Source organism: Phallusia mammillata, chromosome 2 (assembly GCF_965637545.1).
Source record: "Phallusia mammillata chromosome 2, kaPhaMamm4.hap1.1, whole genome shotgun sequence".
In the NCBI taxonomy this organism is placed as follows: Eukaryota; Metazoa; Chordata; class Ascidiacea; order Phlebobranchia; family Ascidiidae; genus Phallusia; species Phallusia mammillata.
Window position 1 is genome coordinate 12,419,981 of NC_137253.1, and position 13,880 is coordinate 12,433,860.

The 13,880-nt window shown below is 42.8% G+C and overlaps 3 protein-coding genes and 1 long non-coding RNA gene across 4 annotated transcripts; 1 reads left to right on the forward strand and 3 right to left on the reverse strand.

The window, feature by feature from the left end:
• The first annotated feature begins 2,550 nt into the window (after positions 1 to 2,550).
• On the forward strand, positions 2,551 to 4,250 carry LOC145213005 (trypsin I-P1-like). The gene is made up of 8 exons (XM_080081251.1): positions 2,551 to 2,632; positions 2,711 to 2,746; positions 2,835 to 2,976; positions 3,086 to 3,233; positions 3,425 to 3,554; positions 3,740 to 3,909; positions 3,995 to 4,111; positions 4,179 to 4,250. The coding sequence occupies exons 1-8, from the start codon at positions 2,551 to 2,553 to the stop codon at positions 4,248 to 4,250; spliced, it is 897 nt and encodes a 298-aa protein (XP_079937377.1).
• Positions 4,251 to 6,331: 2,081 nt separating this feature from the next.
• Positions 6,332 to 7,471, reverse strand: LOC145213006 (uncharacterized). Its single transcript, XM_080081252.1, has one exon. It carries the CDS (start codon positions 7,469 to 7,471, stop codon positions 6,332 to 6,334), a length of 1,140 nt encoding a protein of 379 aa, XP_079937378.1.
• Positions 7,472 to 7,478: 7 nt separating this feature from the next.
• LOC145213007 (uncharacterized) lies at positions 7,479 to 11,186 on the reverse strand. The gene has a single exon (XM_080081253.1). The coding sequence runs from the start codon at positions 11,184 to 11,186 to the stop codon at positions 7,479 to 7,481; it is 3,708 nt and encodes a 1,235-aa protein (XP_079937379.1).
• A 1,252-nt stretch (positions 11,187 to 12,438) lies between these two features.
• LOC145214386 (uncharacterized) lies at positions 12,439 to 13,187 on the reverse strand. Its single transcript, XR_013857046.1, has 2 exons — positions 12,969 to 13,187; positions 12,439 to 12,801 (listed from the first exon to the last, which is right to left on the reverse strand). It is a non-coding gene; the product is annotated as an uncharacterized LOC145214386 (long non-coding RNA).
• Positions 13,188 to 13,880: the final 693 nt, after the last annotated feature.

Below are 13,880 nucleotides of genomic sequence, written 5' to 3' on the forward strand. Positions count from 1 at the left end.
AATAATTGGGAGGCGAAGTCGAACGTTAAACCAGTGCTCTTCAACCTTTTTTGATTTGGTGAGCGCTTTGCTGTTGTGACGAACTCATGCACTCTGTTTACTTTGAAGGTAAACTGAGGTAAAAAGCGATATGAATTATACATAAAAACAAAAAGCAACATCAACATTTCTTTAAATGCAGAGAAAAAACAACAATTTTTTTTCCAATATCCTGAAAGTCAAATATTAATAGTTCATTACAAGTTTGAGATGCACCCTTGTACACTTTTTCGTACTGGTGCACCCCATGCATATTTTGGTGCACCCCAGAGTGCGCCATGCACACCGGTAGAAGAGCACTGCACTAAACACATTTTTTTTAGTTTAGATATTTTTTTATTACGTAATAAGACATGGCCACAATAACTGGGAGCGTTGTTGTTTGGCGTGTATTTTCTGTTTCAAATCTACGAGTAGTTAGAATGATTTACTGACGATAAATTGAGTATTATATTTGTGCTAGCTAGAATTTAACATATACGAGAGTCAAATGTCAGCGCAACTATTGTCAAAATTTTTGACATAGCAACTCCTTTTTTAAATACACCCACAACTTTTACTACGCGACAAGCAAATTGGCGTCGGTCGTAAACAACGGTAAAAAAGAAAAGTAGAGCCACTGTAACGCAAGTCCCACATTTAGTAAATTTCGGTAGATAGCGCAAAGAGCTGAATTTAGCAACAGAAGAGGGGTTGGAAAGTACGTTCTTTTTGAAAAAAAAAAGTTATAAAAGGAAATTTTATTGGATTCTTAATCAAAAAAAACCTACCTCAAATCAAATAACCCTAACCGTGAGCAATTGTCCGTGCTGTTTATGACACATATTGAAATAAATGTGCTGATTGTGCGACAGACGTGAGATGTAGTGTAAAAGATTTTCTGTGAAGCCAATTTAATTCATTAAGTTCATTTTTGTATTTATTAGGTTTAATAGGAAAGCCGGTTAAAGGTTTTGACTTTACATCGTAGTATTGTATTCTGCAACTTGGTGCTGTTAAATATTTCGTCTTTTTTTAAATGCACTTTTAGGCAATGTCCCACACACATTTTAAGGTGTCAATGTAATGTTGGAACTACACTTTTCGCAGTTCTGTAAACCTAAATTAATTATTTTTATACTCTGTAAACCTAAACTAAATTGTTTTCATATTTTCGTTTATTACAAAGCTGCGCTCAAAATAATTTACTCTTACATTGGAGGCAGTTAAGGCGATAGGGGACGAACAAACCGAGCAGATTTTATTTGCATTAGGTAATTGTATTTGAAAGCGTTTACAGTTCCGGTTTCAATAACTATATTTGGCGACAACCAAACACGTTACCAATCCCAAAAGTGTCATTTTTATTAAAGTATCATAACTATCACAGAGATTAAAAACGTAGATTAAAATTTCAGTTCAATTATAGACCTAATTTTGACACAACAATTCCTCAATCAAAAATTACAGCAGACCATAAATTTAAATTTGCGACAAACAAAATGACGTCCACCACAAACAACGGTAAATCAATATTCATCCCGAAAGCGAACTTAATTACAAAGCCAGAAGTGATAAAGTTTAGAGAGGTAGCTTAATGATTTTTAGAGATTTGTTGCCACAAAGTCATTTAATTGTGACTTTTTAGCGTGGTGCTGTTACTTGCAACCTCGCGCTGTAGAAAGTTGACCCCTTTCATAAAACATGTATTTGATAGTGTATCAGACATTTTAAGGTCGCAGTGATGTTGGGATCAATCGTTTTTTACTTTTGTTTACGAACTAATCTATTTTTAAATAACAGTACGTAACTCTCATTTAATTTCCTATTCAAACACAAGACTTCGCTTGAAATCTTTTTACTCGTGCATACAGAAATTAAAACAATAGGTACCAACTCTGAAAAAATAAATTGAATCAAACAACATTTCTTTGTATGTTTCAGGTAAGTGCATTTAAAACTTTACCGTTCGCTAACATGTAAAATCATGCTGTTGAATTCCGATCACTTGCTTTAGGGCAAACTATGGTTAAGGCTTCAGCCCAACCCGGCGGCGGATCTACCAAAGTAAACATTAACGTCAACAAAAACAATACATGTACATTTTTGCTGAAACTAGATCACGATTTACGGTTCTCTTTGCTTTTTATGGCAAAGAGTGTCAGGATTTCCCTAGAGAAAGCATTGCTACTAAATTATAGTTTGCCTATCGGCCCGTAGTGCTTGACTGTGCCGCCTAAACATTTCGTAATGCGGCCGAGTTTTACAAAGAAAACATGTTTTGCTAAACTGTGGGTGTCAAATTTGCGTACACAACTGTGATGCAATACTGGAAGTTTACTATATAATGGGTGCTGAAGCACGAATCAGTCACAGCCAAAAAGTCAGTTGGCTTGTGGTTGCTTTCTTATTTCGTTCAAATAGACTCGCTCTGAACCTTGTAAACATTAATACAAATGTTTTGCAGTGTACGAAAGAAGACGAAAAGTAAGCGTTTATTCATAAACCAAACCTGTGAATCAACTGTACAAGATGAAAGAACAAGTGCATTCACCAAGAACGATGTTGCTTAATGTGCTGGGCGTATTTATACTTTGCGCTCATGCAGTGTCAGGTTTGTACATTGTTTGTTTTTTTAGGCAGTGTGTCAAAACTAATTGCGTAAAATCGATTTATTTGGTACTTTTTTCAGGTGCAAGCATGGGCGCTCCAGAAGCGAGAATTATAGGTCAGTATACAAATTCCTGTACAACATTCCACGTTAGCTGACCAACTACTTTTACCGTTGGTGCTTTAAACGTTGTTTGTGTTCTAAGGTGGATCAGCATCTGCTGAGGGAGCTTGGCCGTTTATGGCTTATATATACGAGAAACCAACTGAACATTCAATCCACTTTATATGCGGAGGGTCACTTATTAACAATCAATGGGTGCTAACGGCCACTCACTGCTTCGAAACGTAATTTGAAAATACCTAACTGCGTTGCAAGTTATATATTTACCACATAAGTTTACACTTATGTACGCGCCAAAGCTGCTCTATAAAATACATGCCTGATTGGTTTAAGGCCCAGTCCACATTTATACGGAGTGAGATTGGGAGAATACTCAAAATCAGTCACTTCAGCAAACGAACAAAACTTCAATATATCAAGACTCGTAACACATGCGAGATTTGACCGTGTTACTTACGTGTTTGACATTGCACTGGTTAAGGTAAGCAGAAACTACCTTGTTTAGGAAATATTCTACACAGACTTAGATTGCTTTATAAATGTGTCAGATGTATAATGTACAAAGCCACACAAGACTCAGACTCATAGCGTATGATACGTTTTCATAAAAAAATCGATTGTGTTTAACTAAAAGCAAACAAAACAAACAAAACTTGCCCTTTATTGTAACAGTTGTCAAGGGCAGCTACAATCAACCAGTACGTGAGTCCAGCAAACTTGGCGGCACCTGGACGATGTACAGATCCTTTGCCGAACATTGCAGCAGGCCAATGTTACACTTTGGGTTGGGGACAAACAACTGGTAAGCACACAGCGTAGCTAAAACAACGTTTTTGATGATATTTTGTGTCCAGTTTTACATTGTTGCGAAGTCAAGATAAACTACAAACAAAGTAAACTAAAAATGAAAATCTAAAGTGTGCCCAATTTCTATATTTTACGCGTTCGATAATTTGTTACCAATTCTTTCTTTGTTTGTTTTTGCAGCGTCAGGAAATGCATCCGACAGTCTTAGGAAGCTAGTAACCTATTTTTTACCAAAACAACTCTGCACCCAGTATACTACAGTCAACGCGGCCAAGTACGGTAGTCGCATTGTGAGCGGTTGCCGGGCACAGTTTTGTGGGTTCTATAATTTTGGTAAAGATACATGCGAGGTAGGGCCATGTTTCAAAACCAATAATTTACTCTAAACCGTTGCAGTAATTCTTTCCCAATATGAATGCTTTGGTTCTTGCCCAGGGTGACAGCGGCGGTCCAATGGTTTGTCGACATTCAGACAACCAATACTATGTACACGGCATAGTTTCATACGGAACAACTCCTTGTGATCAGGGATTGCCTGCAATCTACACAAGGGTATGTAAACCACGAAACACAAGTTTCAAATTTCAAATTTAATCTATTTTTATTTGTGTACTTTAAGGCAACGAATCTTATCTGTTTTCGTTTATCGCGCAGATTGCTGATTGCCGTGGTTGGATCAGCAGAAATATGAGACCTTGAAAAAAGAAAGAAATACGCATTTAAAGTTGTCATTGGTCAAATGTTTGTTGTAAACAATTTGCCGACAATAAAATGAAAATTGTTGGTTTTTTCCTACGCAAACCCTCCTATGTATGGCTTCATGAGATGATCGAAAGATATGATTTCACACTAAAGTACCTTTCGGGGTTTTAAACTATGAAATTAACATTTTAAAAATACATATGCAACTCTTCTACACTTTCTACATGCATCTAATCGATTCCCTTAGGCTTAGACACGTACTAAGTAATACATAAGTTACATCATGAAGTTACAATTTAACTGGAAATTCTACCAACACCATATCTCACGTCAGCTTAAGCCAGCCTAGCTTACACTTAGCTACATATCAGAAGGTAGCGCAAAGATCTTAATTACTAATTGAGCAACTAAAAAGGGTAGGCTTGGAAAGTGAGGTAGGTTTTATTGTATTTATAATATTACCTTACCTCAACTCAAATAGCCCTAACCATCAGCAATTTTGGGGATATACCGTTGAAAAAGTTGTCCGTGCTTTTTGCGCCACTTATCCAAATAAGCATAATGAAGTTACTCGGTGCATTGTGGGAATGTATGGAGATGTCCCACAATGCACTGGGTAACTTGCGACGCAAGATAGTCATTTTGCGGCAACTTAGCTTTGCAAGTTATGTTACTTGCGGCAACTTAGCTATCTTGCGACGAAACATAGCTAGGTTACGACGCTAAGTTCTTGTGTCGCAAGTTATCTATGTTTCTATGCATGTTTGCTAAATTGCTGCAACTTAGTTATATTTCCTTGCAGGTTAGCTAACTTATAGCTATCTTGCGGTAACTTATCTATGTTGAGCCGCAAGTTACATAACTTGCTGCAACCTAATTTATTCGACAACGGCGCCACATAGAAGAGCTTACCTGCACAATGTAAAAAAAAAAAAAAAGAATGAGGCAGCTCAAGAAAAAACTGAAAACCTACAATTTATAACTCACTAGCTGCTAAATAAAAATAACAACGTTTAAGATAAATCCATTACTTCGCTACAATAACAATTAATACCACTAGCCTAAATCTCTTCTAATTTTAATAACGTCCTTATTGTCGAAAAGTGTTTGCTGTTAACTGTAACATTACAGGCTTTCTGATATGTCAAAGAAGTCAGTAATAATGTGCATGCTAAATGGCATTGGTACACACCAAAGCTCATTTCGCTCAAAATTTAAAGCAACTAAGTTTATGATTATCACGTTGTTTAGTACGCCCGTTGAGCTCACATTTCTGCCTGTTTCAAGTTTTGCCGATAACTTTATCGCCGCGCATTTAGCAAACGTTAATTAATTATTGCATCAGATGCAAACCCCATGGCATTAGCACTGCGCTTTAAATGTAGGAATGTAACTTTAAGCTCACCAACTGTTATGGGAACCGGAAGACAACAAATAACATGGGCAATCCCAGAAATCACTGTCACACACCTAAATACACAATAAAACATGAGACCACAATATGCCATTATGACGTTATGACGTCATACACAATGCTTACCAAGCTATGTAGAGCAACAGTGTAGAAAGTCACGCTTCACGTGAATATCGTACAAGAACGCTGCGTAAACAAATACAACTTAAATAAACCCAACTACACGTACAGTACGACTATTAAAAAAGGGAATGACATTTTAGGTCAAGTTCACAGCGGTTAGCAGTCATTATGGTAATTCACAATATTGAGTCATTAAACACATATATACAAAGTGACTCACCAATAATCGTCAATAAACAGCTTTTCTACAACAACCGACGCAGCACCGTGCTCCACGGAAGTCAGCAACGAAAAGAACTAAACCACGTTGCGTTATCACACAAAACTGGCAGTCCATTGTTACGTCACACAACGCAATAGATTACAACACAAGTTGTACTGAGGAAATGCGGGAATCTATAGAAATCGGCAATTACTGGCAAATAAGATGTAACATACCCCCCCCCCCCACAATGTACGAATCCAAGGAGTACATTTACAACACATCACACAAACATCGGCAGTAATTGCGAACACAAAAAAAACACAACTAATCACGCATCGCGTCGGAGCAAGCACAATTTTGCAATTGGGCGCCTCAAGGCACCAGTGTGATTCTTGACCACCACCTGGCGCACTATTCCCTTGCGATCAGGAAGCACATCGGTCACGCGTCCCAGAAGCCATTTGCTCCTGGGCTGATTATCATCCGCTACAAGCACAACGTCACCGACTGCGAAATTAGAATGTCCATTTGCCCACTTCGATCTGGGCATTAACGTCGGTAGGTACTCGCGCGACCATCGTCGCCAAAATTGGTCGGCCAAGTATTGTACTTGGCGCCAACGGTTACGATGGTAACAGTCCTTCCCCGTAAACAGTCCAGGGGGCATATTCGGCGCTGCACGTTGCAGCAGTAGGTGATGTGGTGTAAGGGGCTCCTCATCCTTCGAATCGAACGTCACAGGAACCAAGGGACGAGAATTCAGGATGGCCTCGCCCTCCACCATCAGCGTCATCAGTTTCTCGTCGGACAAGGTCTGCTCCGAAAGCAGAGCGTTGAGGATTTTGCGCACAGAGCGTATCATTTGCTCCCAAACCCCACCCATGTGGCTGGCAGTGGGAGGATTGAAGCTCCACGCAATTTCACGTTGTTGCAGATATTTGTAAATCTGCTTTTGATTCCACCGGTTTAGTTCTTCGCGCAGGATGCGCTCAGCTCCAACGAAGTTTGTGCCGTTGTCGCTGAAGATCTGGTCTGGCCGTCCTCGACGACCGATAAAACGTCGGAGAGCTCCGATAAAGGAGTCCGTAGACAGTGAATGCGCTATTTCGATATGCGCGGCCCTGGTGGAAAAACAGGTAAAGATACACCCGTACCTCTTTACCTCACTTCGTCCTTGCTTCACAAGGAAAGGACCAAAGTAGTCGACACCGACCACTGAGAACGGCGGCTTGTTGGCCTGCAGTCTCGCAGCAGGAAGGTCTGCCATCATCTGTTTGCCCAGGGAGCCATTTCTTCGTCGACAGGAAACACACTTGCCGAGAACACGACGAACCGCTACCCCTCCTTTGATGATCCAGTAGCGTTGCCTGAGAGACGACCACGTGTGTCCCATTCCAGAATGGCCAACCTCGTCATGCTGCTGCATAATCACCAGGTCGGTAAACCGATGGTCGTATGGAAGAATCATAGGATGTTTAACATCGAACTCGACACATGCACGCTCGAGCCTTCCACCAACTCTCATCGACTAGAATTGGATTGAGCTTTTCAAGAGCTCTCCTTTTCTTTGGTAAACGAATGGCTTCGCCTTTGGCCTTCAACATCGTAGCGATAACGCCCGGAAAACTTCGTTTTTGTACATACTTGACGATCTCAAGCTCGGCAGCCTTGAGTTCAACAACGGTCATTTGCCCAGTTGGTACTTTGTATTTGGCAGACCTCCTTGACATCAACATCGACTTGAATCTAAGCAACCAGCTTACAGCCCTTTTCAGCCGATTGAGTGATGAGTATCTGGCAATGAGTCGATCCGTAGCGGACTCGTTGGCAACCAGACAAACGGTTTGAGTTTCTTTCTTTACTAAAAGAAATTCGATTGGCACTGACGACAAGTCCGGACAGGTGGGCCATGTATCTTCTTGCTCCCAAAGAAACTGGGGTCCATTAAGCCATCGGCTGGACCTAAGGAATTTATTTACACTGAGTCCACGAGACGCTTCGTCGGCTGGATTTACCTTGGTGCTGACGTGTCTCCATTGACTAGGCCGGGAAACATCCTCGATTTTGGCCAAGCGATTTGCAACGAATACTGGGAAGCGCTTATTGCAGTTGCGAATACTTTGAAGAACCGCAGTCGAATCCGTCCAGAACACGGATTGGCATTCGTACAGTTGCAGCTCCTTTCTCACAAGTTGATCCAACTTGGCTGCAACAACAGCCGCCGTCAGCTCCAGGCGGGGAATCGAACATGTCTTCAGGGGGGCAACGCGTGCCTTGCCTATTACAAACGAGCAGTGAATGCCTCCTCGCTCGTCTACCAGCCTCAGATAGGTCACCGCGCCGTAAGCAGTAGATGACGCATCTGCAAAATGGTGCAATTCCGTTTTTCGCACCTTACCAAAATCGTGGGGCTTCACACATCTTGGCACAACGACGTCTCCTAACCGCGGTAGTTGCTGCAACCATTTTGCCCACGATTCAGAGTCTTCATCGGACAGAACGTCATCCCATCCCAGCTGCTTTCTGCAGAGATCTCTTTGCATCGTCTTGGCCACCACGATCACACGCGCTGCAAAGCCAAGAGGATCGTATAAGGAACTTACCACCGACAGGATTGACCTTCTGGTGTAGGCTGTAGGCTGCTTTACATCGACATTGAAACCGAACTCGTCCGACGAAACGTTCCATCGAACACCAAGTACCCTCTCGCAGGAGGAACCATCCACGTCCAGCTCCTTCACCGATTTAGCCCGTTCCTCTTCATCAACAGACGCGAGAACTCGCTCGCTGTTGCAAAGCCACTTGGTTAGCCGAAATCCCTTCTTCTTGAGAAGTGCACAAATTCCTTTGACCAACTGAACTGCTTCTGCTTCAGTCGACACGGATTTTAAACAGTCGTCAACGTAGAAATTCTTTTCTACCGTCTCGACGACTTCATTTGGAAATTCGCTTCGCGAATCATCAGCGGCTTGTTTAAGACAAAAACTCGCGCAGGAAGGGGAAGAAGTCGCTCCAAACAAATGAACAAGCATCCTGTGTGTGGTGGGCTTCTTCGACACATCGCCATCGGGCCACCACAAGAACCGAAGTGCATCACAATCTGTCAGTTTCACACGAATCTGATGAAACATGGCCTCCACGGCGGCCACAAGAGCTACCCTTTCCATCCGAAACCTTGAAAGAACTCCTACTAAGGAATTGGTCAGATCCGGACCCTGGAGTAAAGCATCATTCAACGACTGGTCGCGGTATTTGGCAGCACAGTCAAAAACTACCCGCACCTTTCCGGGCTTGTGTGGATTTGTGACAGGGTGATGCGGCAGGTACCATACTACCTCTGCAGACCGTTCCTCATCTGGAACTTCTTCGGCATAGCCTTTAGCTATGTAACCCTGTACCGTCTTTGTATACGCATCGCGTAGCACGGCGTCGCGTCTCATGCGACGTTCCAAAGAACCCAAACGATTTAGCGCCATGTCCCGGTTGCACCGAAGCGGTTGTGCGTTCGGGCGCCATGGCAACGGCAATTCGTAATGACCTTGCTTAAATTGCACACTGGTTTTCATTTTATCCAAGACGAACCTGTCTTCACGCGACATAGGCATCGCGTCGGGGTTGGTGTCTTGAAAGTCGGTCTTCCACATTCGCTCTAACTTCCCTTGCAGCGAATCATCGGCAACTTGAGTAAAGTTGACGGAAAACAAATCGGTTGACTTGCTAGAGACAGGTCCTGCCAATGCCCATCCAAATGGAACTCTAAATGCAACAGGTTGCTTCGGTTTTCCCTTTCGTACCTCTTGCACGAGAAAGGCCTCTGGAACGTCGAGCCCGATGAGCAACAAAGCTTCACTGCAATCTACCTGTGGGAATGACAGGTCTCTGATATGTGGCAGCGCATCCAATTCCGCGTTTCTCGGAAACTTGTTGGCGGCAATAGGCAGACAATCAACAGCGAACACCTCGGGAAGTTCCACAGTTGTGGAGCCATCGAGCGAAGCAACAGATAAATTTACTCTTTTGCCCTTGCGCCTGCGACTGACCCCGTTGATCGTTTTAAGCGTCACGTTGCTAGGTTCACCTTGCATCCCAAGCTTATCTGCCAGTTTCTTGTCGCACAAGGTAATGCCCGAGCCAGTATCTAAAAGAGCGTATGTATTAACAGCCCTACCGTTAACACGGACTTTGACCGCAACCATCATCAAGTTGACGCTCTGTCTACCAGAGGAAGCATGACAGTCCTTTCCAATCGCCGACAAAACCGAACAAACTGTCCGTTCCGGCGCAGGTCCTTTGACAGGAGACTCGTCCTCTCTCTTCTCTGGCGGATGCAACAAGGTGTGATGGGCTTCATTGCAGTCCCTCACGGTACACGCTTTGGGGCTGTTGCACTTAGTGGCAAAGTGCCCAAATCTGAAACAATTATCACAGAGTCTACGGCGCCGGGTGACGCGCAGACGATCGCGGTAAGGTAGGGATTTAAATTCCTCGCACTTAGCAAGCACGTGGTTTCCCGAACAGCACTGGCACAACGGGGTAGTGGGAAAATGGGAAGGTCCGGCACGAACCTTCGGCCTAGATTCTTGTTCGCTTACAACGACATGACTGGAAGCCTTTACATGACTACTTTTACCTTTCGCCTTCTTAGCTTCGTTGCGATGCTCATCGAGCATGCGGCTGAACAACGAATTTGCAATCCGATCCTCAGTTTCCACAAAGTCGACAAGATGCTCAAACAAAGGTTCACGGCCAGTATCTCTGAGGATTTTCTCAACACGCCGTTTCCAAGCCTCCTGCATCTTAAACGGTAGACGATTCACAACAGCAATCAACGTAGGGTAATTATTCATCTCGGAATGCTCGTCAATGTCTGAAAGTGTAAGTAAACAATCGCGCAGCGACTGCGCAAACTCGCTTAAACCAGCAGCATCGTTCGGTCGCAATTCTGGACCGTTGACAACACACCTCACACATGCATGAGCGATTATGTGTGACTTGCCAAAGTGGTCGTACAGTAACTGTCTCGCTTGTTGGTACCCGTTTACCTTTAGTCTAAAGCAGTGTTCAATCAATTTACGGGCTTTGCCATCACAATGCTGCGCCAAATATGACAATTTGGCACCGTCGTCATCGACCTTGTCGTCGATACGAGAATCAAAATTGCGGACAAACTTCCAATAGTCCATTGGATTGCCGTCAAAAACGAGAACTTTAGGCTTTGGTCTGTTTATGTGCCTCACAAGCGATGCAATCTAATTGTCATGTACGCCAGTTGGCTTGACTGAACCATATATACAAGAATTATTTACAATTGGGTTTGTTGCGGTGAAAGAACCTTTCTCATCAACCGAAGATTTAAATTTAGGCACATATTGGGACAGGGGCTCTGACGGAGCAACATAGTCAACCACATACCGCTGGTCAGGAGGGCTTCTCTGCGACGTGACAGGCGGTGACGTGAACAACACGCGACGTTGATCCCCGAGCGGCTCCTCCAGGGGAGGCGTGGTCGATTCACCAGAACCTTCCTTCACCGTCACGTACTCCGTGTTTCCTGACATCTCGTCCCAAACCTTCTCTTCAACCTCTGCGGCTTGTAGCTGGTGCTGCAGTTCCAACATTTCTATTTTATCCCTTTGGCGCTGTTCTTCTTTAGCACGACGGATTTCTTCTTCGGCCCGTCGTCTGTCTTCTTCTGCGCGTAGTATTTCCGTTTGCCTGACCAGCTCCTGCTTCTGCGCAGTCTGTTGAATAGCAAGACGCGCGAGCTGTGTCGTTACTTTAACTCTAGTTCTACTGTTAGTCGAAGAACTCGAGCGCCTGCTTCGTCCGCAGAACGAGTCGTTGTCCTTTGGACTCTTATCACCGCTTCCACTCGGACTAGCTATGTTAATAGGTAAAACATTGCTAGATAAAGAATTTACGTCACGAACCCAGTGAGAAACACGGTCATCGAATTCGGTCTTGTTTTTTCTCACGCTTGCTAGTTCTTCGGCAAGATCAGGATGCGCCTCGTAGGCAGCAACAGCATCGACAAAAAGATGTTCAAGCGCAACCAATACCGTCTCGAGCATCTGCTTGTTGTAGTGGTCCTTCATCAGGTACTCGGCGACTAGGTACTGTTCACTGAGACGTCGACGACAATCAGCGACCGCATCAGGAGTCGTGACGTTTGATTGACTCATCTTTGAACCGCTTAAATATTTAACAAACGGTTAAACTTGTCTCCAACACACAGTTGAAGCTTATTTCAAGAAACAGTTGAAACTTGATTTCAACTAATTTTCTGTTCAACGAACAGTTGAAACTTGATTTCAACTGTGGAGTTGTGTTCAACAACAGTTGAAACTTTCATGTAACGTCCCGTGAACGCGCCCCGGTGAAACGCGATTTGAAACGCGATTCCTAAAGGTCTCCAACAAGCAGTCCACACAGATAGGGTGTTTTGTAGATCTTATATTCAAACACTTTCAATGAAGAATGAAGAGGACGGTGGGAGGCGGTAGAAACGATCGGAAACGAATAGGAAACGGATAGGAAACGGTTTCTACAAAGACATGGCATTAGCACTGCGCTTTAAATGTAGAAATGTAACTTTAAGCTCACCAACTGTTATGGGAACCGGAAGAAAACAAATAACATGGGCGATCCCAGAAATCACTGTCACGCACCTAAATACACAATAAAACATGAGACCACAATATGCCATTATGACGTTATGACGTCATACACAATGCTTACCAAGCTATGTAGAGCAACAGTGTAGAAAGTCACGCTTCACGTGAGTATCGTACAAGAACGCTGCGTAAACAATTACAACTTTAGCAACTTGAATGAACCCAACTACACGTACAGTACGACTATTAAAAAAGGGAAATGACATTTTAGGTCAAGTTCACAGCGGTTAGCATTCATTATGGTAATTCACAATATTGAGTCATTAAACACATATATACAAAGTGACTCACCAATAATCGTCAACACGACAATAAACAGCTTTTCTACAACAACCGACGCAGCACCGTGCTCCACGGAAGTCAGCAACGAAAAGAACTAAACCACGTTGCGTTATTACACAAAACTGGCAGTCCATTGTTACGTCACACAACGCACTAGGTTACAACACAAGTTGTACTAAGGAAATGCGGGAATCTATAGAAATCGGCAATTACTGGCAAATAAGATGTAACATATAGGGATCTTACACAAATACAAACTTATGAAAAGAATCTAAATGCAAATTTAATTTCCTTGGGGTTTACCTACAACACAAAAATTGCCTGACACAGTCAAACACTAAACACCCAAGGGTAAAACAAAAAGTTCAGGCTGTTGTAGTATTACATAATAACTATAAAAACACAACTGATTGTTTTGGTGTTTAACGTTCATATTTACCAGAGAAACGATTACGTATAGCAGGGATCGGCAAGCTTTATTGCACTTCGGACCGTTTTTTAAACTAAAATTTTATCGTGGACAGGTCTTCAAAAAAACTACAAATGTTTAGCAATAAAAGTGCTTAAATTAGTTTATCATCCCCAGGATACATGTGCAAAATGTTTTATAGCATTTAACCTGAAAAATTACACGGCCTGGTAACGAATTCCCCGCTAACCGGTACCGGGCCGCGCGGTTGCCGACCACTGACGTATAGCATATGATTTGCCCATTGAGCTATTAGAATTATTTGCTACACTTTTAGCCCCGAAGATAAAATTATGTGAGTTTTATTGTGATTTCATGCGTTTACATCCCAGAGTAAAATTTCAACTCAAATACAGTCACATCGTTTGACATAGCAAATCTTGCAGGTCCACATATTTAAATTCGCGCCGTCCGCCACAAACAACGGTAAATCAATATCCATCCCGAAAGCG

What these genes read in the sequence shown, in the direction of transcription:
- LOC145213006 (XM_080081252.1), bottom strand. Translation starts at nt 7,471, where the DNA reads ATGATTCTTCCATACGACCATCGGTTTACCGACCTGGTGATTATGCAG.
- LOC145213007 (XM_080081253.1), bottom strand. Translation starts at nt 11,186, where the DNA reads ATGGACTATTGGAAGTTTGTCCGCAATTTTGATTCTCGTATCGACGAC.
- LOC145213005 (XM_080081251.1), top strand. Translation starts at nt 2,551, where the DNA reads ATGAAAGAACAAGTGCATTCACCAAGAACGATGTTGCTTAATGTGCTG. An exon ending in TTGCGCTCATGCAGTGTCAG is followed by an intron (nt 2,633 to 2,710) that starts GTTTGTACATTG and finishes TACTTTTTTCAG; the next exon opens with GTGCAAGCATGGGCGCTCCA. An exon ending in TCCAGAAGCGAGAATTATAG is followed by an intron (nt 2,747 to 2,834) that starts GTCAGTATACAA and finishes TTGTGTTCTAAG; the next exon opens with GTGGATCAGCATCTGCTGAG.